This window comes from Zonotrichia leucophrys, chromosome 13 (assembly GCF_028769735.1).
Source record: "Zonotrichia leucophrys gambelii isolate GWCS_2022_RI chromosome 13, RI_Zleu_2.0, whole genome shotgun sequence".
NCBI lineage: Eukaryota > Metazoa > Chordata > Aves > Passeriformes > Passerellidae > Zonotrichia > Zonotrichia leucophrys.
In genome coordinates this window covers 15,506,157-15,532,030 of record NC_088183.1, presented here as the reverse complement: position 1 = coordinate 15,532,030, position 25,874 = coordinate 15,506,157, and the positions used below count along the sequence as shown (strand labels likewise).

The 25,874-nt window shown below is 43.0% G+C and overlaps 1 protein-coding gene across 11 annotated transcripts in view; it reads right to left on the bottom strand.

The window, feature by feature from the left end:
* The window catches only part of ANKHD1 (ankyrin repeat and KH domain containing 1), a 102,401-nt gene extending 77,215 nt beyond the window's left edge, over positions 1 to 25,186 (bottom strand). For 6 of the 11 annotated variants that reach the window (XM_064725355.1, XM_064725356.1, XM_064725360.1 and 3 more), the window contains exons 1-2: positions 24,864 to 25,186; positions 8,227 to 8,380 (exon numbers count right to left, since the gene is read on the bottom strand). In XM_064725355.1, coding sequence (XP_064581425.1) covers positions 8,227 to 8,380; positions 24,864 to 25,142 — 433 coding nt within the window. In that variant the 5' untranslated portion in view covers positions 25,143 to 25,186. The remainder of the gene's footprint in view (positions 1 to 8,226; positions 8,381 to 24,863) is intronic. The other 5 variants (XM_064725361.1, XM_064725358.1, XM_064725359.1 and 2 more) reach the window with 2 other exon arrangements.
* Positions 25,187 to 25,874: the final 688 nt, after the last annotated feature.

Below are 25,874 nucleotides of genomic sequence, written 5' to 3'. Positions count from 1 at the left end.
CTTCCCTCACAAAGCTCTTCCAAAGGAAGCAGCTCAGTGTTCCCTTCACCCTTGAGTTACATATTTCAGTACATAACACAGGACTGGCAGTCCAAAAAACCTTCTGATGCCAAGGAGTGCAGTGGGCTTGGCAGGCTCTGGAGATTCTCTGTCTAACCAGTTCCTAAAGCCACCCAGCAGGAATGGCACAAGCACAGCTGAGTTTGCCTGAGGAGAAGGCAGAGAAGAAGATAAAACTGAATCTACAGAGATTTTTTTCAGCCAAAGTTTTGAAAAACTTTTAAGAACCTGTGCAGAATTTCAGAGAAAGGTGATGTCTAAATGACAAGTTAGCAATTCTTGGTTTGGAAGCAAGTTTTATTACACAGGGGGAAAATTCCCTGAAGATCTGCACAGTGCATTTTGCTCCCACTGCAACTACTTTCCTGATGAATATAACCAGGATAACTTCATGCAATGCAATATTTTTTTTATCATATCCTAGTATGTATTGGATCTTCAAGTATTTAAATAATTCATATTCACAAAGAATATAACCTGTCTTTTTGTGTAATATGTTCAATATATTACAGCTCATTTTAAATTTAGAGATTTAAGTTCTAGCTTTCAAAGTAAGGCCTGTAAAACAGCACAAAATAATTTATAGCAGGAAAGTAAGATGCTCATACCTCACTGTAAAAAAAGTCACTTGTTTCCATAAGTAGAATCAAAGATAAGTGGCAGTATATTTCACATATTTTGCTTTTCATTAATCTCATGAAAACTAGCTTGGCTTTCTAGAAATAAGCAGAACTTAATCATTTGTGCTATGCATATACTTTATTACCATTTGTTTTCTTAGAAACTTGCTTATAATTACTTCCTGAACATACAACAGTAACATTTTGTCAAAGCTGAGTAAACAATTTTAAAAATCAACCAATTCATGTGTTACACTGCAAAGTATTGACGACTGTCACAGACATCTTTTCATTAAAATCTTTTGGTTAAGATTTTTCCTGCTGAAGCTGAGAAGTTTCAGCAGCAAAGTGTAAACAATGGTTATCTGCTGCTGTGGAATGCAACAGGTGCATCTGTGATTGGTCTCGGGTGGATGTTTGGATTTACTGACCACTCACGGCAGAGCTGGGTCTCACTCTCTGCTGAGACACAGAACTTTGTTATTCACTCCTTTTCTATTCTTAGCTTAGCTAGCCTTCTGAGAACCTTTCCTTCTATTTCTTTTTAGTATAGTTATAATGTAATATATATAATAAAATAATAAATCAAGCCTTCTGAAAACGAGGTCAACATTCTCGTCTCTCTGTTCATCCTGCAACCCTTGTGACCACTGTGACAGAAAACCTCAGTTACTTCTGACACTTTAAAAGACCCCAAATATTTGCTAGGATTACAGAACTGCCAGAAGTGTTACAGACAGATGTGTCACAGCCCAGAGGAAGTGTCCCCAGCCCAGCACATGACCCAGAGTGTTTGGGCAGCAATCAGCCCTGCTCCAGGGCAGTGACTCCCCACAGGACACTCCCCCAGCTCCAGGAGGTGTGGCTCACATCCACACTCCTGACCTGACCTACCAGTTAGCCCAGTATGGAGCAAGTGCCTGGCACTGGTTACTGCCACCATGTTTGAATATTAAGATACAGAACATTAAAAAAAAAATGTCAAAAAGGAAAATCTGAAAAACTGATTCAGATCCGATCATCTGCACACCTCAAAGCATTCAGCCAATATTCAAACTCTTTTTTGAACAATTCTAAACTCTGATTTTGTGACCATGTGCTAAGGAAACTACATGACTGAAACAACAAAAAAAAAGCAAACACAGATTTCAAGTCAGTGTAATTGAGGTTTTTTTAATAAACAACTAAGACTCTTCTTGCAGAAGATACAAGAGATTGAGGCCTGTCTACCTCCTCACTCTCTCTGACACATTTCAGGAGAAGATTCACTTGCTGGTGAACTCCAACTTCCAAGAGCAGAAACTGCTTCATTTCCCACAGCTCCAATCTCTGCTTCCCAAGGACAGCAGCACATCCAGCTGCTGAGAGGAGGCAGGGACACAGAGCAAAGCAAACTCTGCACTGCACAGCATTGGCAGTACAGCACTGCTGCTTTTCTCCTGCCCAAACTCTCCCCACATTCCTTTTGGCTGAAGCTACTCCAAGTACTAATATAAGAAAGTAGTCCTGAAATCAATACTGAATGGAAAAAAGATTTTAAGCAGCAATAATTTGTTTCCCATATTGGAACAAGAGAGCAAAGGGTGTTTCATCTTACAGAAGAATCCAGCTTGCATGAAAAATAAAATACAGCAGAAGGAAAATAGAAAGGAGAAGTTATGTTAATAAAAACTATATCCAGAACTGAAAAAAAACTTGTTAAAAGGAGGATTGCACAAACTTTTTATGGTACAATCATGAAGAATTTACTGATTACTCATGACTACTTCTGACATCCATACACAGATATATATAAATATGTAGGCAACTTGAGAGACTGAGGAGAACCCTGGTCAATTTTTATACTTCACAAAATAAAACTGGTAAGTTTTTGTCTCATCTCTTCCCACTCCCCATCCCCTCTGAAGAAAGGTTAAAATCATCTTTGCCAAAGAATTCCAGAAGTAAAGCTTTCAGAGCTGGTAAGGTAGCAGCCATCTGATATCTAAAGGCAGCAATTTAAGTGTTATGACAATGAGATTGTTCCTCACAGCAAAATCCATCTGGAAAACAGCTAAAAAATATGAAGCTGCTACATTTAACACACTGTCAAAGCATGGAAGTTAATTTGACTAAGAGCAGGATTAGACTAGACTTTTTCCAATCTAAAAGCCTACTAGAATAGAAAAAATATTTAAATCATGCAAAATCTCAGAGAGATATAATATTAATAATTCAATTACATGCACTCAATTGAGTTTATCCAACTTACTCAAAAGCACAACAAATCTCTGTGTTTCACATACCATATATTCCTTTCCACTCTGAATATTTGGATAGTGAAGAAAGAAAATGGGTAAATCATTGTAATGTGCCAGTATCTCAAAAGGCAGAAGCTTTGCAGTGAACAAGACAGGGGTCATTGCAGTGGCAGGGCTGCTTTGATCTCTGCAGAAACACCTTCAGTGGAGCCTGTTCAAACTGTCCTGCTGAAAACTGCTTCCCTTATTGGTCTGCATCCCATGCCCATGGAACACCAAGTACTTCAGATCAGATCAAATTATGGTGAAAAGCCTTTCTTGGTTTACCATCAGTTACATTAACTGGACTAAGGTAAGATTTTGGCCATGTTGAAGGAGGTTAAACACATTTAAAATTTGATATTGCAATGTTTTTACAATAAAGTTACATCTTTGCTCCAATTCCAGCAATCCTCTTTGATTCCCCCTCCCTCCAAAAAAGACCCTGCTTCTCTTTCTTTATTTCAAAACACCAATACACATCTAGATATGCCTTTGCTGTATTCCACAAGCACAGAGGTGCAACCAATAAAATGACAAACATGAATCTGTTTCCTGCAGACCCCCACTTGTATAGTTTCAAGTATAGTTGTATACTTGAAATAGTATAACTTGTATAAGTATATTGTATATTATACAAGTATATAATATACTTGTATATTATACAAGTATAATATAACTTGTATAGTTTCAAGCTTGGACAACCCTTCAGACATTAAGTTTCTAATGCCCACCCTCATTTAAATCACAGCTTAGTTACTCATCAGCCCCAAGAAAAGAAACACCAAGTTCATAAAAGAATCTTATTCATCATAAATATGAATCAAAGAACATGATCAAAGAATTGCTCTAGCCCAGTCTCTGTCACTTTCTGAGGATTCCCTCAGATGCAGGATGAAAGCAAGCTGTGCCTCTCTGGCACTGTTCTTTCAGACCACAGCTCACTCCCTGGTAACCCCTGCTGTTAGTGAATAATGAATGGGTTAGATCACATCACAAGAGGACAAAAAAGGCAGGTTTGGTCAACAGGTTGGCAAGTGAGTAAATAGAAATATAAATATACAAGGGAAAGCACTCAATTCCACCATTGCTGAATCTACTCTAACCTTTCAGTTGATCCTAAAGCAGGCAGATTTCATCTGGGCTCATTCATATTATGATCTGTGTTCTGTATTTCCACTAAGCAGGTGATCACTTCCACATTTTGCCTTTCCCAGCTCCAAAATACACAACCTATACCCCCAGCACCCCAGCAGCTTTTCCAAAGAGCAGTATCAGGCCCTCATGCCTGAATGAACTACTAAAATTCACAGGTATAAACAAAAACATTATTAGGACTCGAGTTCTCTTTCACCATTTACACTACAATTAATCCCTCAAAGTCCCAAAACCACCAAACCATTTGTGAGGGTCTCTAGCTACCTTTAATACTGTATTTCATCAGAAAACAAGGATAACTGCTCACTGTTTGAACAGAAGAATGGACTATTCACATGTTTCATTAAACAAACCTTTGGCTCAACATTCTCCCTCAAAATATTTTCCTCACAAGCCTCTTTGCAAACAATAGTGGGAGTCCTGAGGAACTCACTGCTTGCAGAACTACTCCCTGTGTAGATAAAGGAACATCATGTCCCCCAAAGGCAGCTGAAGTTTCTCTACCACTTTCTTCTGCATCTTGTTTTTTGATGCTTCATTGTCAGAGTGTTTCAACATTCAGACTGAGAAGGAACACACTTCAAATCTCTGCTGGAAGGGACACAGGCACTCAAGCTATTTCCTCAAGTCAAGCAGCAGTTCAGTAACACTCTATTTCACTTCCCAGAAAACTCAGCCAAGCCATGCTGAAACACTATCAACAGGGTATTTTAACTGCAGGGATTAACATTTTGACATTTCACAACTTTCTGTAGAAATCTGTGCTTTTGCTGCAGAATACACCAAATGGGGACCCAGGATTTTTATTTGGCCACGTGCCTGAACCAACACCTTTCCTATCCTCAAAAAACAACCTGCAGAAAGACACTGCACAACACAGGAGAGTCATTTCCCCTTCCTGATGCCAATACAAGTTGGGAACAGAAAATGAAACTGGTTTAACCTGTTGGAATTATCCCACTTTGCCCTTTCACCAACACATCTTGAGGACCCACAAAGAACTCACCAAGAAGAACAAGAGCTTTCAACACTCAAACTAATCATCCCCAGTAGCACAGAGCTCTCATCTCCAGCTGTCAAATTCTGCCCCTAAAAAGGGCATTTGACACTTTCTTTCTGAAGATCCACACAAGAATCACGACTCTTCAGAGCTGAAATATTATTTTAAGAAATCCACAGTACCCTAATTAACAGTGGAGAGAAATGTTTCTAGTGCAGAACAGGACTCCACTCTCAGAATACTAATAATCTGTTTAATTGCAGCTTGAAAAATGGAAACATCCTCCAAGCAGGATGGTTCTCATTCCATAGATTATTTTACCTATAAATGCCTTCTCTAGTAATAGGAATTAAACTGAAGGAAGATATAGCAGACTTTGTTTAGGTTAAAACTTGCCACACAACACAATTCAGTTGTTTTAATTTATCTCCAGTTTCTGAAGGTGGAAACAACTGATATTTACAACGGTCTCTTGGTCTTCAGATTGTAGAACTAATTTTTTTGAAATAATACAAACACTGACAGCTGTTTAAAGGTAGTTGTTCATGAATAAAGTGCCTGTTCTTTCACAGAATAAAGTATAGTTGTCTAAAGTGAAGCTAATCTGGCAGATTTTTAGAGAAAAACAAGAATCTTTGGATGCACATGGATTTGTGCATGTGTGTAATTGCTGCTATGCCAAGGGGGGTGAGACACAATCCTCTTGCTGGAAATTTGGCTTAAGGCTCTCACCTTCCACATCCACAATCCTTGAAACAGAATAAGCAAGTCAAACAAGCAAGTGAAAAAATATCCAGCACTCTCATGGTGGGTAAATACAACCTACAGAAACATCTTCAAGCAGTTCAAATAACCTCTGGCTTCTTGTGCAGCAGCTCTCAAACCAAGACAGCTCCTCACAAACAAAGCACAGCCCCTACAAATCACACAGCACACAATGGCTGAAAAGCACTTCTGCACAAGTACTTGGAAGAACAAAATCCCACGTGGCTGCAGTTGCTAGAACTCACCTTCCTGAGCTAATCAACAACACAGCCATGTGAGATTGGAGCATTAAAGGATTCAAGATGAATGAGCAAAACTTGTTCTGCAAGTCACACTCATTAGGATCCTAATGACACATCCACAAACCTGGCACGTGAGAAACCCTAAGAAATCCAAGATACTGAACACAAAATTGATTTTTTTCCTAGGTTGTAAGGTGGAATCAAGCCCCTCACAGGGGGATCATCACAACCAAGGCCTGGAAACTACAGACAAGGCTTTAAATGTGTCTGAGCCACAGTTCTGCCTCCTACTTTTCCAAGCTATCCTTAATGCTGAGGACTGAACTGTAACTAAAAGAACAGCAGAAATCACTTGCTTTCACCAAACTGTAAAAGAATACAAAGGTCCAGCACTAGGTTGCCATGATGGAAGCCTAGAAGCTCACTCAGGGTTAAAAAGGGTATTTTCAGCCAAACTAGGCAGATAAATCCAGTGAAGGTATTAGAACATCTCCCAAAACCACTAACTTCTTTTTCAATCACTGTCAAATTATGGCTTTTATTAATGAACTACCAGATTCACAGCATCTTCTTTAGGTTAGCCTGTTATTTTTAGTATTCCAATCCACAGTGGGAAATACAAGTACAGCTTAACTAGAGAACTTTCCCCAGAGTATTTTCACTCTTCTGATCTCACACATTCATCAAGTGGCATTAATTCTGTCCAGTCTTTCTGGAGATGAAGTCCTCAAACAAAGGCACTCCTTTTTTTATTTGCTCTTCTTTCCAGATTCCTTCCTCTCTGCTCATGTACTTGGGGAAAACCAAGACATGGAAAGCTCAGCTAAAAAACAAATTATGTAATCCTGGGGACAAATACCCAACTAGTGCTTAGAAATCTGAGTCCAGCATTCTCACAGGTGCTACAAACAGCAAAGGCACCTCCTGGATATGCCAAATACTGGGAGATCTCTGTGAGCACTGCAGCCCCAGCATTGCCCCATAACACCAGCAATTTATAAAGCCAAAAATGGGCTTTGGGACACAGCAACCACCAGGTACATGAGAGGAACTGATTTGCATTTTTAAAACTGCTTAAAAAGGGAGGAAATGATTCAAATTCCCTTAGTGCATGTAGTATCCCAGGAACAGCCTGTGTTCCCCACAAAACAAAGTTTGGGCCTCAAGAGTTACAGCAGACAGGCTGCTGCAACTTCCTGCTGACAAAAGCTGTGCTGTGTTCTAAGTTGGGTATTCTGAAATCCAAAATGCAAAGAGAACCCAAATCCCAAATCTCTGCCCCTTTTGCTTTCTTAGAATAAAATTCTCCTTTAAGACTGTACACAGCTTAGCATCCACACACCTGCAAATAAGTGCAATTTTATGTAGCTCCTTAAGTATTCCAAAGTAAGGTGGGAAAACTCCAATTTTAGCACACCATTACAAGTCTGAGTATATACTGATGATGATCAATTGTGATTTGTTTCAAAGCAGGGGTTTTATATCTTTTTGTCCTTGGAATTTTGAAACTAAGAAATAATTTCCAAATCCCTGACAAACATCCCAGTCACAAATTGTAGGAGGATTTGAATTAGTCAAGATTTCATTCTTAAGCTAATAAATGTAGAAGCAACTATGTTCATCAGGTCTGTTCCAAACCAGGAATGTTTAATATGTATTTTCCAACAGTGATACCTCAGAACTACAGAATGCAAAAATGCTTTTGTCAAAGTTAAAACAGAGAAAAAATTATTTTACCTGTAAATTTCTGGAGTAATGAATTAATAATTATATATTGACTAAATTAGCAGGAAAAAAAGGTCATTTTAGCAAATCTACTTCCTTGTATTTTCTCCTCATTAATTCTCCCTCTCGTAACATATGTAATCTCAATTATATGAAATACCATTTAATTCAAATTCATTTTTCTAACTCTGTATGTACAGAAAGAGTGCACTAAGCAACCTGCAACCCTTGTAGGAGTTATGAGCTTCTTTTCCATGTTCTGCTCATCATGGGAAATTTCCAGACTCCTGAACATTTCACCAGTGTCAAAATTTATGTGCTGCCAGATCTGTGTACAAAAAGTCAGGTTCAGAAAAAGAACTAGACAAGGGAAGTACCTGCTGCCTCCAGTAAGGCTTCAAGTCTTGCTTGTGTTTCTGGATCCACAGTTCTCAAGTCTGCACCTTCTGCAGCACTCGATAGGAACAGCTCCGATGTGGTTTTGAGCACTGGGTTATCAAGATCTTCTTGGTCCAAAATAAATGATTCGACCTGTTTGCAAAGTCAAAACAAACCAATTTTACCATTTTTGAAGCTTTAAAGTAAATCTAGAATACTACCCAAAAAAATCCCATTAAAATAATCTAACTGTACTATCATAATTGTGTTTTAACTGCCAAGAACAAAACTACAAAAAACATCTGGTCAACTGATTGAAGAGGTAATTAAAGTAACAAAATACAAAAACTGCAAAAATTACAATTTAAAACACTCAACTCAGGTAAAATACAGAATAAGTGTTATTATGCATGTTTGCACAGTTAACCACCCAAGCAGGCTGTAACATCTTTGTCACCAGAAGCTCATCTACCATGTTATTATTAATAAAAGCCACCAGTAATGACTGTGGTACAGCTGGACCTATCTGAGTGCCAGGGAAAGATGGAATGTTTTCCCAAGATGCCTTTCATTTCTCTTTTAAAAGTCATTTCAACAGAGGTAGCACAAAGATTTTGTTTATTTTGAGCAGGAACACAAGGATTGACCAAAACTCAACAGCAAAACATCTGTTTCCAAGCTGGCACTCAGCATTAGCCCAGGCTGCTCTGCTTTGTGGACAAGAAGAGATCTGCAGCAGGATCAGGCAGGCAGGTATTGACACCAAGCAGCAATAATGCTGTCCCACCAGTGCCCCACGTGACCTCCAAACACAAGCCCATGGAATTACTCAACATAACACACTGCAGTTTTATGACAGCTTGCCAGAGTAAACAAGGAGGATACCTGACTCACACAGCTACATTTCAGAATCTCCCAAGCTCAGACATAATTTCCTCTATTTTCAGGAGTATTTTAAGACAAAAACATTATTTTATAATTAGATGTTGTCTGTTATCTGTACCAACACTATTGGTGCCTTAGCCCTCTCCCACTTCATACCCCAGTCTCATCTCCCTTTCTCAGTTTTCCCCAAAATACTTCCCCCTATTTTTCTCACCCCAGCAGAAAACTACCACCTGGTTTTCCCCTGGAAAAGGAAAATTTATACTTCAAAAAAAATCAAATCAGGCCATCTGCAAATTCATTCAGTGCTCCATTGTGTGAACAACGTTAACAGGATCTGGGAGCAGCACAGAGCTCTGCTATTCGTTCATTTCTTCCCCTTTTTGATATGGAAATGGCTGTAACACCATCCCCTGGTGTCCCAGCCAGCCCTGTGTGCCAGGGAAATGCTCACATTGGAATATCATGGCAATAGGAGCAAGTATGACTTTTTAGGAACACTGAACATGAGAACACAAATATCCACATCTCAGTGGATATTTGTGACCCCAGCCAGCTTACAGATAGTAGATCTTGTGTGCCAGACACAAATATTAAAGGTAAGGCAGCAGGCTCTGATTTGGTGCTCAGAGAAGCAAGATTTCTAGGTTAGTCCAAGCAACAGTCCTAAAAATAAGAAACTCTCATTGCAAGAAGAGTTGAACATTAAACAAGTAGAAAATCAGTGACCTAAACCAGTGATACATATTTTTACTACAAACAAAGAAGAGCTATTTACACAGCAAAATGTATCCCTACAGTAACAGCCCCCTCAGCAGAACTCTAATTCCAGGTTAGTCCATAGCCAGCTTAAGGACTCTCTGCTTTCATGAGTTCTGATGCAAAACTGATTTCTGGGAAAATTCACCCTTACCTACATGAGTACTTCAGGGTTTTTCATTTCTTCCCCACAAGGCTACACAAGGCATTAATATGATGGAAATATAATTCCTATTGCAACATGCTTGTGTGATCTGGTGAAGGGCAGAAATTCCCACTGCGTCTACATGACCATTCTTTATATACAGCTGAGAACCTGATACAAGAAATTTTATTAGATTCTTATGGACATTTTTCTTTGTCAACCACACCACTACATTTACCAGCAGTCCTCCCTTTTGAGGACACACCAAAAGGAGTAAAAATGTCACCTCCCACTGAAGCAAGTGCACTTGAGAACAACAAACACTGCAGAAACACTCAGTGGCTCCTGGCAAGCCTCAGGGCTCTCCTCAGCCAAGGGAAGCACAGCAGCCTTGCAGCAACCTGCCAGAAGCTGTCCTGCTGCAAATTCTACAACTTCATGGTTTTGACACTTTGGGAAAGATCTGGACCATTTTCTCCCTGCCTGCTGCCAGCACAAGCTCACTGGGATCTATTTACTGGATTTTACAGGCAACAATCCACATCTTGAGCCTAAATCGGTGTTAATTCACCATGCAAATATTCAGCTTCCAAGGAACCTCTGTCTCCCCAACAGGGAATACATTTTGCTTACAGGAACCTCGAAATAAGTCTGTATTTTTAACAATGATTGTGCAAACACTACTAATTAGAGTAAATTACACACACAGTTTTTACTTACTGGTGTAGTCTGCTCTTTTCACCACTCTTATGAACTCTTCCTGCCTTTCAGCTCTTCTTTACATCAGCAACTGCACTTCCAGAGACTTTGCACAATTAAAATCTCTCAAAAATTCTTGCTTCATACACAATACTTTCATCATAGTTTTGTATCATAGGAAGGCAGATGCTTTCATTATTACTGCACATGTTAAGCATCAATTTTTAGGTTTTATTTTGATTTTTAGTAAGAGCTTAATAACATACCCACAGTAAAAATATATCTTGAGTGTGAAAATACTGAAAATCCATATGCAAAATGTTAAAATAGTTGCACCACTGCCAGTCTCCCAGAATAAACTTCAATGTATTTTCATGTCAGAATGTCTGACATTTCTGTAAATCAATGCAGTTTCTCACACAATAAGACAAAGCCAGAGAGAATGAACAGTTGGATATTCTATCACTAATAGCAGAGTGAGAAATTACCTAATTGATCAGATGTCTCCTGTGAATGGAAGTGACCTACAATAAATATATATCGTAATATTTTTTTTGAAATATCAAACAAATCTGGCTTTTAAAACAAAAAATAACTGCATTAAAAATCAAAACAAGCAAGTAAAAAAATCCAAGCACATTTCATATTAGCATTCCTGGAAGACATAATACACTGCTCATGTGGCAAAATTTAGGCACTCTGTTCTATCCTAATCAGATCTGCAGCAAAGTGATAGAGTAACCAGTCACTGTGCTATTTTTGGATTATTTTGCTAGCTGCTTTGGGCAGTTAATAAGCATCTTACTTGGGCAGGCTCATGAGGAACACAAGGACTCCAGACGTTATTCCAACTGCCAAACCAATTTCACCTTCCCAGCCCAAAGGCCAGAAGCTGCAGGGGACAGGAGGGCAGGGCTCACCCCCCCAGTGCCTCCTGCTCTCCCACAGCAGCCATGGCCTCGCTGAAGCCCTGCCAAGGACTGCAGCAGCCTGGCAGCTCTGCAGATCCAGTTACAGCCCTGGAGCCTCCTCCAGAGCAGCCACATTGCAGCCATGTGGCCTCAGCCCCATCAGCGTTTGTGCGTTACCCCCAGCACCGAGCTTATGCAGCTCAGGGGGTGCACAGGGACTTTGCAGCACCACCATCCTGTTGTAATCTTCACTGCAGTGTTGTCCTTGCCTCTCTGCTGGGGCTGTGCTCCATTCTCTGCAGCACAGCCCTTCCTGTCTTCTCAGGGGCTCCTCCTGGGCTCTCAACCCACCCCTATTTATTTCAGTTACCTTCACGAGCCACAGCTGCTGCCCAACTAAGGACTTTGCAGCTGTAGCTCCTTTGGAGCAACCCACACTACAATACAACATCTATTCAGGCAAGAACAACACTGCAGTGAAGATTACAACAACTGGTTAGGGATATGTATATTCTGTGTATGTGTTTAAAGACAGCCTGAGAGCTGGGACTTTAGAACATAATATGGCCTTGGAATTAAGGAGCTGTAACAGCAGAAAGCTGTAAGAATATGGCCTTTAAGGAAAAGAACCTTGGAACATCTAGGGATTTGTATGTGCTTAAGGACAGTGGAGAGCTGTGGCAGCCAGAGAGAGCAGGGACTGTATAGGGATATGTATATTCTGTGTATGTGTTTAAGGACAGCCGAGAGCTGGGGCAGCCTGAAAGCTGGGACTGTATAGGGATATGTATATATTCTATGGATGTATTTAAGACAGCCAAAAGCTGTGGCAGCCTGAGAGCTGGGACTGTATGTATATTGTAATTGTGTAATTGCTAAAAGAAAAGGGGGAATATGTGAGGGCCTGAATATATGTTGTACTGTAAGACCTGTGTGGGTCAATGTGAGGGCCTGAATATATGTTGTACTGTAAGACCTGTGTGGGTCCGAGTTGCTCCAAACGAGCTGCAGCTGCAGGGTCCTTGGTTGGGCAGCAGCTGTGGCTCATGAAGGTAACAGAAATAAATAGGGGTGGGTTGAGAGTCCAGGAGGAGCCCTGGGAAGACAGGAAGGGCTGTGCTGCAGAGAATGGAGCAGAGCCCCAGCAGAGAGGCAAGGACAGCACTGCAGGGAAGATTACACCAAGGGGATGCACAGGGACTTTGCAGCACCACCATCCCCACTGACACCGGTGATTCTGGTCAGCTGGACATGATGAGCAGGGTTACAACACATTTCTAATATTAAATCTAAACTGAGCTCCCTTATGTTGCACTACTGCAAAGGGCTTTGCCCAGAATAGCCTGGACCTGCTCACAAACAGCCTGCTCCTGACAGGCTACAGAGGATGGAAAAGCTTCCTGGGGGCTGTAGGTAGCACTGCTCCCTCCTCCTGCAGGCAAGGGCAGCAGCACAGACAGCTCCTCCTGCCTTCTCCTCCCACTTCTGCCACATCAGTGCACCTGGGAAGGCCATCTTTACAAAAAGTGTTCATAGCAAAGAGAAAGGTGCTGTTAAATTATTTCCTTGAACTTGAACCTATTGAGCTATGAACATTTGTTTTGGGGTAACAATAGTCATTGCTCTGTTTGTGAGTATTTACAAATAATAAGGACTCAAGCTCTTGACTGGGACTCCTAAACTCCTATTTTTTATGCAAATAAATGACTGCCTGAATTTCTCTTTTGTGTTAGGAAACCACTCTAATTACTTCTATAATTCTATTTGGACATTTTCACTCCATAATTAACAGCATGTGCAATGCTGCATTAGGAGAAATGCAGCAGAGAAAGTTCTTGTGGATTTTTCAGAAAATCCCAACCTCTTACAGTTTATGTTGTCATGTCCTTTATTAAACTGAAGGCCAATATTGGATTAATACTTGCAATCCTGCCCTAAAATTTTTGGGGAATAGTGACAGGATATAGCTCTAAGAATGAACTTTAGTTTGTATTTCAAATTTTACATCAAACTCTTGTAAATTCCACATATAAAGGATTTCAGCTATCAAAATCATTAAAAATAATCATTCCAAGGAGAAAGTAAAGTGAAGGACTTTGTCCCTGACATGACACTCTCAGATGCTCCCTGCAACAAAGTGCAGCACGACCCCCTTGGTGTGGACTTAACTCCAACAAAAAGCCTGGGTTTGATTTACCAGAGAATGCACTTTTCAACACTCTTCCCCTGCCAGCCCAGCCAAACATCTTTGCACCTGCTTAAGGTACTTTCCTGCACAACCATTTCAGTTTCAAGAGATGGAGTAAAGGAAGAGGAAAAATCACAAACTAATGTGGGTATTTTCACAAAACCTTTCAGTGGGGTCTCAGGACACTGTCCTTTCTTGGCATTTCAAAGCTACAGAAAGAAAATAAACATTTCAGGGAAGTACTCTAGAGTCAGTACCTAGAAACAACATAGAATCAATGGGAACATCAATTCAGACATAATTAATTATATAAAACCATATCTACTCTGTTTGGCTAGAGCTGTAAATTCTAAAGGCAGTTTCTTCCATTAAAAAATAAAAGTTCCAGCCCAAGAAGACAGAAACCACCAGGAGAGCATTATCCAGCACCAAGGATGCTGTGATTCCACAGAACCCTGCCAGCCTGGGGGTACAGGGTGCTCTGGGTGCTCACCACCTCCATGGGGAGCATAAAGCACCTGGAGCATCATCCAGTCACTGCTCACCTTGTGACACTAACACATCAAAAAGGGAGAAAACAAATAATTTTCTACCACTTGATGAATTTCATGGACTTCAAAGGGGTCTGTCAAGCTGGAATATCATTCTTTGGGAGCAGACAGGCATTAATCATGGCAGCTCCCTATGGCCCCACCTTGAAGTGCAGCTGTCAGAGCTCACACCTGCAGCAGCAGCAGCTCCACAGGCAGGGCACTGCATTGGGAGGGTGGGGAGAGAAGGGGTGCAAATCTGTTCAGCTCTGATTGCAGCAGGAAGCTGAGTGAGTGACTGGAGGCAGGATTATCTAAAGGACAGCCTTTATTCCCAGAGATATTAAACAATTACCAAACAAGCAGCTACAGGATCTGGGCTGTGGTGAGCTCATTTCAGAGCACAGGTTCAGGTTGCAGATGCTGCTATAGATACAGGGTAAATACAGGTGGACACAGCCTCAAGATTTGTTGCTGCAGGAAAGGAAAGGCCCTCACACACACAGTGTGGGCCATGAGAACAACATCCCTACACAAAATACAATATTCCTGATGGGAGAGGCAGCAGGCAGTGAGCAAGGACTGACACCTTTATGGCTGTTTCACCACAGGGTCTCAAGCCTGGCACCCCAAGTCACCAGTTCTTCAAAATTACAGCTGTTATTTGAAACATGCAGCTAAAACAATAAATCAGAATGAATGTTTTATACTACTACTCATCCTTTCCAGAGATTGCTGATCCTGGGTTTCAATTTTCTTGCACTCACACTGAACCATAAGCAGACACTCCTGGACAAGCAGCTGTCAAATGGTTCATGTCAATTTAAGCACTTACCTGAATTCTATCTTAAAAAGACAACTGACACTATTGAAGCAGTTCTGAATACCACAAACTACACCCTCCACAAGCCTCTGAAAGAGCTGTCTGATCTGTGGATCTGCCAGAAACACATCACTACCATTTATTTTTATTAAAGCACTGTTTCACAACAATAAGCAACATGATTGCACTCTGTTAACCCTCACAGAATTAAGGCACACAAAACACATGTTGGCTCCTCTTGGTACAAGAAACTGGCAATGTCACAAAGTTTCTCTGTATAGCAGAAAAGAAAGATTTACTCATCTCAGTAACTACTAAAATAACCCAAAACACTGTTAAAGCCAGACATACTCAATGTCTGATAAACAAAAATAATTATGATATATTTTCTCCATGTACAAACCAACCTTTTGTAGCAAGGAGCTGTCACGTACAGAACTGGAACTGACAACTGAAGCTTATTCAAAATCCACATCAATCCCAGTAAATCAAGTGCCAATTCTTGACTTTATACCAAAGAAAACCTTGGAATGGAGACCAGGAAACTTGACTAAAACAAGCACCACTTGCACTAAGCACTCCTTATTTTCACATATTCTATCTCAGTCCACTCTAAATCATGTTCTGAGTGCTCCATATTCCCATGGGCTCTAGGATTCCCTCCTCACCTGGTTTTTTATCTAATATTCCCACAGAAAGAGCCCCTCTTCTTTCCTCACCTCAAGCCAAGAAACAGCTGGTGTAATTCAGTATTTGATTTATTAGAATAGAAACCAGAATTGTTGCATCAATTTAGCCATGGCTTTCCTTGCTCAAGTATTAAATCCCAGGCATTAAACCAAAGTGAAGGCAACTTTTAAGGCAGAAGATAAACAGATGCATTTGTTTGCTGATGTAAAGCTCACACCCAACCAAGATGGGAAACATTCTAAGCCACCTTCTTGGAAATGACCTTTTAAGATCTCTTTTCAATCCAAGGGGACAATGCCTAAATAGAAAAAAAATCATACAAGTGGAACTCGAATACAATAGTAATTCAATAATCTGTTTCCAGGCCAACCTATACATTTCAGAAAGAGGAATCAGCATTTAAAGAGACTAATTAAGTTATCTAGAGGCTTACAGCAAACTGAAAATCACCCTGGCCTTTCTGCCCCTCTCAGAGCCCAAGCTGGTGGCAGCAATTCTTTTCAAGGCCTGGATAAACAGGTCTGTGCACGCTGTCCCACTGCCAGAGCAGCAGAAACCCCAGTGCAGCTCCTGAGCCATCCCTGAGTCATGGCAGAGAAACTATCACACAGCCCTGCTACAACCACTGAAAATTCAACATAGAGCAGTGCAAGGGCTTAAATGTAATTATTTCATAAAAACAATTATAAGAGAGATATTTATCTAAGCTGTTGGATTTATCCTGAGAAACCCTAAATGCCAAACTTCCTTTTTCCCCTGGCTCCCTTTCACTCTGTGTGTCCCACTACCAAAGGAGCAGAAACCCCAATGCAGCTCCTGAGCCATCCCTGAGTCACTTCAGAAAACTATCACAGAGCCCTGCCTAAGCTACAACCACTGAAAATCCAACATAGAGCAGTGCAAGGGCTTAAATGTAATTATTTTATAAAAACAATTATAAGAGATATTTATCTAAGCTGTTGGATTTAGCCTAAAAAGTCCTAAATGCCAAACTTCCACGTGAGCCTCCCTTTTCCCCTGGGTCCCTTTCAGGCTGTCCCAAAGGAGCAGAAACCCCAATGCAGCTCCTGAGCCATCACTTAGTCATGGCAGAGAAACTCACACAGCCCTGCCTAAGCTGTGATCCACTGAAAATTCAAGATATAGCAGTGCAAGGGCTTAAAAATGTATCTATTTCATAAAAACAATTATAAGAGAGATATTTATCTAAGCTGTTGGATTTATCCTGAGAAACCCTAAATGCCAAACTTCCTTTTTCCCCTGGGTCCCTTTCAGGCTGTCCCACTAGCAAAGGAGCAGAAACCCCAATGCAGCTCCTGAGCCATCCCTTAGTCATGGCAGAGAAACTCACACAGCCCTGCCTAAGCTGTGATCCACTGAAAATCCAACATAGAGCAGTGCAAGGGCTTAAATGTAACTTTTTCAATAAAAACAATTATAAGAGATATTTATCTAAGCTGTTGGATTTATCCTGAGAAACCCTAAATGCCAAACTTCCTTTTTCCCCTGGGTCCCTTTCAGGCTGTCCCACTAGCAAAGGAGCAGAAACCCCAATGCAACTCCTGAGCCATCACTTACTCACTTCAGAGAAACTCACAGAGCTCTGCCTAAGCTACAACCACTGAAAATTCAAGATATGGCAGTGCAAGGGCTTAAAAATGTAACTATTTTATAAAACAATTATAAGAGAGATATTTATCTAAGCTGTTGGATTTATCCTAAGAAATCCTAAATGCCAAACTTCCACATGAGACTCCCTTTTCCCCTGGGTCCCTTTCAGGCTGTCCCACTAGCAAAGGAGCAGAAACCCCAATGCAACTCCTGAGCCATCCCTGAGTCATGGCAGAGAAACTCACACAGCCCTGCCTAAGCTACAACCACTGAAAATTCAACATAGAGCAGTGCAAGGGCTTAAATGTAACTATTTCATAAAAACAATTATAAGAGATATTTATCTAAGCTGTTGGATTTATCCTAAAAAGTCCTAAATGCCAAACTTCCACGTGAGCCTTCCTTTTCCCCTGGGTCCCTTTCAGGCTGTCCCACTAGCAAAGGAGCAGAAACCCCAATGCAGCTCCTGAGCCATCCCTTAGTCATGGCAGAGAAACTCACAGAGCTCTGCCTAAGCTGTGATCCACTGAAAATTCAAGATATGACAGTGCAAGGGCTTAAAAATGTAATTATTTTATAAAAACAATTATAAGAGAGACATTTATCTAAGCTGTTGGATTTATTCTAAGAAATCCTAAATGCCAAACTTCCTTTTTCCCTGCCTCCCTTTCAGGGGAGGAGCACAAACTCTAAATAGGTGCACAAACTCTATAAATAGGTGATGCTCAGCAGTCACCATGCCCAAGGATCAGTTTGGGAGCAGAACATTCAGCCCCAAATGCTGATCTCCTCTCTTCCCTTGCTTTGAAATATGACTGACTTACTACCTGCCTGCCACAGGACACTGTTGGTTTAATTCATGATTTTGGAAAGGGGAAAGTTCAACAGGTTTAGGGATTTTCCTAGAAGAAAATCCTAGTTAATTAATAATCCCTCTGCTTTACTGAATGCAAGGGAGAATAAATTAGGCACCTAGCTAAGACATGAAATGGTAAAAACATCTGAGATGACTTTCTGTTGGCCCACTGTCCAGTACCAAATAAAATATCCTATTTTTCTTCTATTTGGGAGTATTTTCTTCCTGCAGGGTGGGTGTGCAGAAAGGTACTTTTGAAAAGCTCTCCTGGCCACATTTGTCTCTTCTGAGCCACCACCAGCATTTGGACAAACAAATCATCATAATTCAACTGGGAGTAACCCCTCAGTCTACAGCACCTTTCCTTACACATCCTAGGGTGTTTTGGAAGAGCCACAGATGAAAATAATTTGGGAAAAAAATTTCAACTCCCCCTTGAAAGTAAAGGACCAAAGTGAATAAGGAGTCTCATCTCACAAAAAGCAGGAAAAAAATAGGATCCAGCACAGGACCAATTCTTTTATTTATGTTTTATCAGAGTAAGTGTTTTCTATCTGCACTTCAGCAGAAAATGCACAATACTGCAAAAAAGAAGAAAATTTTCTAATATTTTATAAAACTTCTAAACAATCAACATTACATAAGAAAAAAATTCTTAAGTAATGAGTTGCAAGAGTAAAATGCATTTCCATAAATTTCACTTGCTCAGCATTCCTCCAAAACTATGCAAAATCAAACCTCTGCACTTTCACAATAAAAAGGGAAAACTACTTGTTGAGGAAAAAAAAACAAAACAAACTATCTGTATTCTATTATAATATATATCTGTGTATAATAAGGACTATAGCATGCCATCCTAACTAAATTAACCCCTAAATCCAAATATTAATTCACCTGCACCTCCCTTGGTCAGAGGCAGCAGCTTTGGGTTTATAACACAAAGGCTGCAACCTTGTTACTGCAGTCTGTTGCTACAAAAAAGAAATATTTGTATCATTTCAAAGTTAAAGTAATCTTTAGTTTATCATAGGCCAAGGTCACTGGAGGTACCAGTTAGAAAGTTTCTATTTGAGACAACCTCTGAGGCCAGGCACTGTGCAAAAACCTCCTAAATTCATGAAGTTCTTGCAGAAATGACTGATTTCTGAGGTTTGCTCACAGTCCCATTGCAGCAGAAGGCCATTCCCACCAGGACAAGGTTTGGTTGGTGTTTGCAAGGCCCATGGGCTGCTGCTAGGGAAGAAAGTGTCTGCAGAGCCAAATGAAAACACCCAGCTAAGAGTGAGGCCTCAGAGCTTCACTTGAACAGTGCCACAAAGCTCCTCACACAGGATGCAGGAGTTATTTTTCCTGTTTCATCAAGCTTTCAGTGGGAAAGAAACCTAAGGTTCCTTCTTCCATGTAAGTCAAGATTTGACTGTTTTAAATCCAAGAATTATTTTTACTCCAATAACAGCTTAATACCTTAAAGAAATCCTCCCAGATGTTACAAGAACTCAAAATTAGCTAAGATGGAAGCTCTCCTCACCTGCAGGGTCTGAGCCCCAGCTGTGACTCCAACAAACCCCCAGGTCAGTGCTGGAGCTGCTCCCAGTTTGAAGGCCAGGCCACAGATGCACAGCAAAAGGAGTCCCTGTGCATTCCCCTTCCCTCCACACTGACCCTTCTGCCAAGGGAACACTGCAGGGATGCTCTGAGCTCTGAGCACAGCACAATGGCCCCATGGCACCATCCAGCTGTGCCTGCAGCTGGATTGCAGCACCCTCCAAGGCAAGGCAAGGAGACAGAAGAGCTGCCCAATACTGAGCCCATGGGGGAGCAGCTGGGCAGCCCCAATTTAAATCAGAACACAAGAACTCATGAGTCAGCATTAATGCTCAAACAAACCCTTCCCACCCCCACCAGACTGTAACTAGTTGACTGGTGAAACCAATGTGCAAATTTGTACCTAAATATAGATGTTCTGCTAAATTTGGCAAATCTCTCCTTACCAAGGGGTTGCACTGCATATTTATGGAATTATACAGTAGTATTTCACATCTTTACTTTCTACACCTATCATTAGAAAACAGTTGCTGACATTTATTTTAGGTCAGGCACTCAAATGGGTCAAGCTGCACTAAAGGGAGACCCAAGTTCTGCAAGAAACCTTAGAAAGGAGCTCACTGTAAAATGTTATTGAATAGGATTAACCATACATGCACACAGAAACACTGCTTGTGCCTGGTTACCACACTCACAGAGTTACTGAGATCCCCACCATGATTTTTCTGGGAGTTAGATGCTTAATCAGACTGGGAATAAATGAACACCCTACTAACCAGCTCTCTGCATCCTGAAGAGTCACCTCAACACTTCTGCTAACCTGAACATGCCACCCCTTGATGTTTCCTAATCACTGAATAATTCCTGGAAGAAAATTTTACTTTTTTTCCCATCTCTTACCTTCTCAACTTTGAAAGAGCTTGACAAAAGAAAAACATCAACTGCTAAACTGAAACCTACATTTTTCAGAGAAAAGGTTTTTCTGCTTAATACCATCTACCTGAACTTGCATCCACTTTTGGAATTTCTATTCCTTATGGTAAAGAAAATGCTGCTAAATTTACTAAATGCTGAAAATTTACATTGTTTCTAAAACAATGAACATTAAAGTGTCTGAGCATTATGTTAGCCTCAGAAGTCAAAAGCTGCATTGTGCACACCATCTACAAAGCAGATCCATGTTAGGAAGGTTCAACAATGCAGCAATGACTTGAATAGACAACAATTCTAATCTGAAACAAACTAGGTATTTAGTCTGAATTTCAGACCTAGGCAATGACTTTAATAGACAACAATTCTAATCTGAAACAAACTAGGTATTTACTCTGAATTTCAGACCTAGTTTAAAAATTAAGAGACCCCAGGTTGCAGGGAAGGGGGCCCCAGCCAAAATCTCCAGGTACTGAGCTGCTCTGGAGTGCATGCCATTCAACTACTCATCCTACTGCTTGTAGGAGGTATGTTATGTCTGATTTTTAATTATGCTTTATGTAAATATCCCCAGAGGCTTATGCAATAGGTACAGGCTTAAGTAAGGCGAGCAGCTCAGAGAGGGAACCGAGAGCTGAGCTGACTCCATAGCCAAGGGCTGGGCGAGCTCCAGTTGTCACTGAAGGCCTCCCAAGCCCTGAATTACAGAACAGGAGAGATTTGCTACATTTGGACACTCAGTGCCAAAAGCCACTGGCTGAACCGAGCTCCCAGATCCCCTGGTACTTCTGTCAGCAGGGCCAGCTTCTGCTGCTTGATTTACAACAGCTCAGCAAAGTGTCCTGAGCACCAACACAGCCACACTGATCACCTGCCTCAACTCCTGCGGCCACACTTTGCTGTGGGAGGATTTTTGATGAGGATCTGCACTTTGTGTGGCCATCAAAGCCCCCATGGACATGCAGGAATGAGCACTGCCCTCCCAGCACACCCTCACCTTGACCTACAGCCCTCAGAGCCAGGCTGCTCAATGCTTGTGCCTTTGGCACTGCTGGAAGTACCAGCAAAATTCACAAGGAGTGGTAATGATACACTTCAAGTCACACCAAAAATCTCACTCTAAACAAGTTGCAGGCTGTGTTCACACCCTGATCAAGCTTAGAAGGCAACTAAGCAACTATTTGCACTGAGGTCAAAACCAACTCATTCCTCAGCCAGTGGTGAAGCTTCTGAGAGCACTCAGGAGAGGCAGAGCAGGGAGTTTTACACAGGAGCAGAGCTCCTGGCCTCAGCCCTCCGTGCCCAGAGACGTGCTGCAGCTTGCAATTGTTTCTATTTGCATGGGATAATTTTAACTGGTAATTCTAGAAAATATTCTGCACAGCTGCATTCAAATTGCACCTTGTGGACCTGATACAACTCATCTGTACAGGATCCACTGCAGGCCTTGGTTTCCTAACCAAGAGCTTGGTCACTGCCATGGGCAGGCACGGAGCTAGGGAAGCAGAAAGGTTCAATTTTCTCCCAGTTCTGCAAGCCAGGATAAATAGGGCACACCCTCTTCACCTGTAAAATGGGGACACTTCTCTCCTCTGGAAAGTACTGGGAGATCTGATCTAAGAAATGCAATATATTTTCAAAAAGGTTAAAAATATATTGCTCTTTTCATTCTCTACATAAATGCTTCATTATACTCCTTGTCCTGCACTTCCCTGATGATTTTCTTTTTTAACTAATTTGCCATTTTGACCAGTTCAATTATTTTAGCATATTAAACTCTACCAATACAAGGATACAAAACCTAAATACCACTGCAGATACACAGCAGAGTCTACAGAATTTTGTAGACTCCACCATTATTTTTATGGCCTCAAAATAGACAGAACAGATCAAGGCAGCATGGCAAAAACTCACTTTTTTTTTTGTTTCATTTCTAATTCTCCCTTTTAGTTCTCACTAATTCCACCCACTGGTAATAGCTGAAGGCATACTCCCAAATCAGTGACTCATGGCACAAGACCACAGTCCAAACAGTGCCTGACTGGCTTCTCAAAGCAGTGCTGTTCAAGAATTCACTGCTCCATCCCTGCTCCTTAACTGCCTTTGCTTTGCTCAAAAAAGAAAACAAAACAAAGATAGACACCTACCACTGACAACAGGTGCTTCCTTAGCTCTCAGGAAAAAAAAAAAAAAGAAGAAGAAAAAGAAATTCCCCCTTTGGTGCTCCCAGCCCAGGCACATTCCTCCCACCCAAGCTTTTCCCAGGTAACTCTCCACAACCAGAAACACAGGACAGGAGAACTCCCCAGGCAATTCCAGCTCTGAGATTAGCCCACCTCCTCTCCATGTGTGCTGGAAAACTTCAACTATTTCAATTCCAATCCATTTCTTCTATTGTATATTTTAAATAATGAACTTTTCCCCAAGTTTTTTGAAATGAATCATTTAACTTTAAGAGCTGTTTGGGAACCTTTATTTTTTTGACCTCAATGGCAACCTCCCAGACACATTATTTATAATAGGCTGTCTTTCTTAATACTTGCTATTAGTCAAAAGAGTGCTTAGTAAACATCCTAGTTATCCAATCTTCACATCCCTTAAATAATGGGGTGGGTTCAAAAGGGATAAGCTTTCAAAGTAGGACTCTGCTCACCTTGTAAAGAGCCACCAACACCCTGATACAGCCCACTTGCCACCATCTCCCAGATTCTGTAGCTACTGCTTTGTATCTTCAAAGATACATTGAAATGTGACATGCAAGGCCTCCTGGAGAGCAGACACTCATTGATGACTTGTGTCCTGCTCTATCCATGGGAGATCTTCCAGCTCCCCCAAACAGGTATGGCCTGGAACCCCTAATTCCATATGGCACTGATGATGGATGTCCAGGACATCAATCACACCAGGAATGTCCACATACAACTGCTCATCTGCCTCACCATTAGATTCTGAGTTTAGTTAAATGTCCTGCTGTTAGCACCACTTTTAACGTAGCTTAGGTGGTCATGAGCAAATGTGGATCTGCATCAGTTTTATCACTTTTTTTTTTATTCAGATAAGACCTGGCTCAGGTTTCAGGAGGGCTGGACAAAAGATGGACATCAATAGAAGGCAAAAAATTTAGCTACAGGAGGATGAGTGCAGGCTCCTCTCCTTTCATCTCTCCAGAAGGAACAAGGACACATCCTAAGTACACTGGCTTGCCCTCCAAATTAAAAATGGTATGTATCACCATGGCTACTTTCTTCCTGAGGAACTGGGAAAAGCCTGCAAGCAGTAAGCAGCCACTTTCTCCTGCTTTCCACTAAAGATATGTAAGGGCTGGGATCCCATCTTTTGCTAAGAGACTACTAAGGAATGAAGATTGACCCTTTGGTACAGCAATGACAGATAAAAGCCCTCATTTACCTTCTCTCCCTAGGCTACATAAAGCAGCATTAAATGCCAGTTTACAGGTCCAACAACGCTCCATTTGGGTTGGGATAAGGCCCCCGTCCCTCCTCCACACCCTCCCTTTAAACCTCTCCGCAGGTTTGGAAGATCAAAGGAAGACACCTCGACTACCCTCTTCCATTTTGTTGGGTAAGAAATATTTCTATTGCATAAAAGCGTGTGTGTGTAGAGCTGTATCTACAGGAACTGATCCGTGTCTGGGCACCCCGAGTGCAGGGCAGCAATAGCGGGGCTGACGCTTCACTTTGTTCTCCGCCGGGTGCAGATCTCGCCTCCCCCTCCAAGCCCGCTCCCAGGTGGAGGCGGCTCCGTGAGGCCGGGTCACATCCTCACCCCGCTCCGGGGCCGCGGCGCGCACAGGGCCCGGCCGCCCCCGGCCCTTCCCGGGGCCGCCGGGAGGCGCGGCGGGGCGAGACCCCCGCGGCCGCTGCCTCCTCCCCGGCCGCGGGCCGCGCTGCCGTGCGGGGCCGCCGGGACCCGCCCATGGCGGCGGGAGGCCCGGGACGAGCGGGTGCGGTGCGGCCGGCGCGGCGAGCGGGAGGGCGGGCGGGCCCCGGCCGGGCCTGTCAGGAAGCGGCGGAGGGGAAGGAGGGCGGGCCAGGATCGCTCACCTCGGACACCTCGTCCTCGTCGCTGCCGGAGCCGCCGCCGCCCCCGCTCCGCAGCACGGCGGCCGCCAGCTTGAAGTCGAGGGCGGCCTCACCGGCCGCGGGCGCGCCGGGGCCTCCCGGCCCGCCGGGCCCGGCCTCCCCGAAGAGGCGCACGGCCCGCAGGCCCAGCGGGGAGGGCCCGGCCGCGGCGGGCGGCTCGGCAGCGGCGGGCGGCGCGCGGGGCGCGACCGAGTCGATCTCCTCGTCGGCGGCAGCGGCGGCGGTGCCGTCCGTGAGCATCGCGCTGGTCCGGGCCCGGCCGTCTCCGTCCCCTCACGGCACCGCGGCAGCGCCACTAACTTCTCACACCCTACCCGGCCGCGGCCGCCGCGCCGCCCCCCCGCCGCTCCGCGCACGCCTATTGGGCGCGCTCGGCCGAGGGCGGCGCGCTATTGGCCGCTGCGCCCGCCACTCAAGGGCGCGTCACGCGCTCCCAGCATGCTGCCCTGAGAGCGCACGCCGAGGCGGTAAGAGTGCGCCGCCCCGCCCCGCTCGCCCGGCCTCGCTTCCTGAACTTTCCGAGCTGTGATTGGCTCTCCGGGACATCAATTATGTGCCTCGGAGGAGCTGCGGGCGCCGATGGGGCGAGAGAGCTGTCGATCAAAGCACATTCAGGAATCACGGTTCTGATTGGTCGAAAGGTACATCGCTCACAACGCACGGCGTCTGGCGTCTTTCGATTGGCTTCTGAATGCCCTGGACCCGCCTCCCCTTCGAACCCATCAGAAGGACTCCGTCAGCTCGAGGCACCGTCACACGCCCGCCTGTCCCGAGCGGTGATTTGGTCACGGAGCTGCCAATCAAAGCGAAGGGCACGCCTTCTCCATGGCCCCGCCCCCTCACGGGACCGGGCCGCCATAGGCTGGGCGCCCTGGCTCTCCGCTCCAGCGGCCACGCCCACTGTGACGTCACCGCGCGGCCACGTGGCCCGGGGGTCTCGGTCCCCTCAGGGGTCTCGGTCACTCCCGGGGG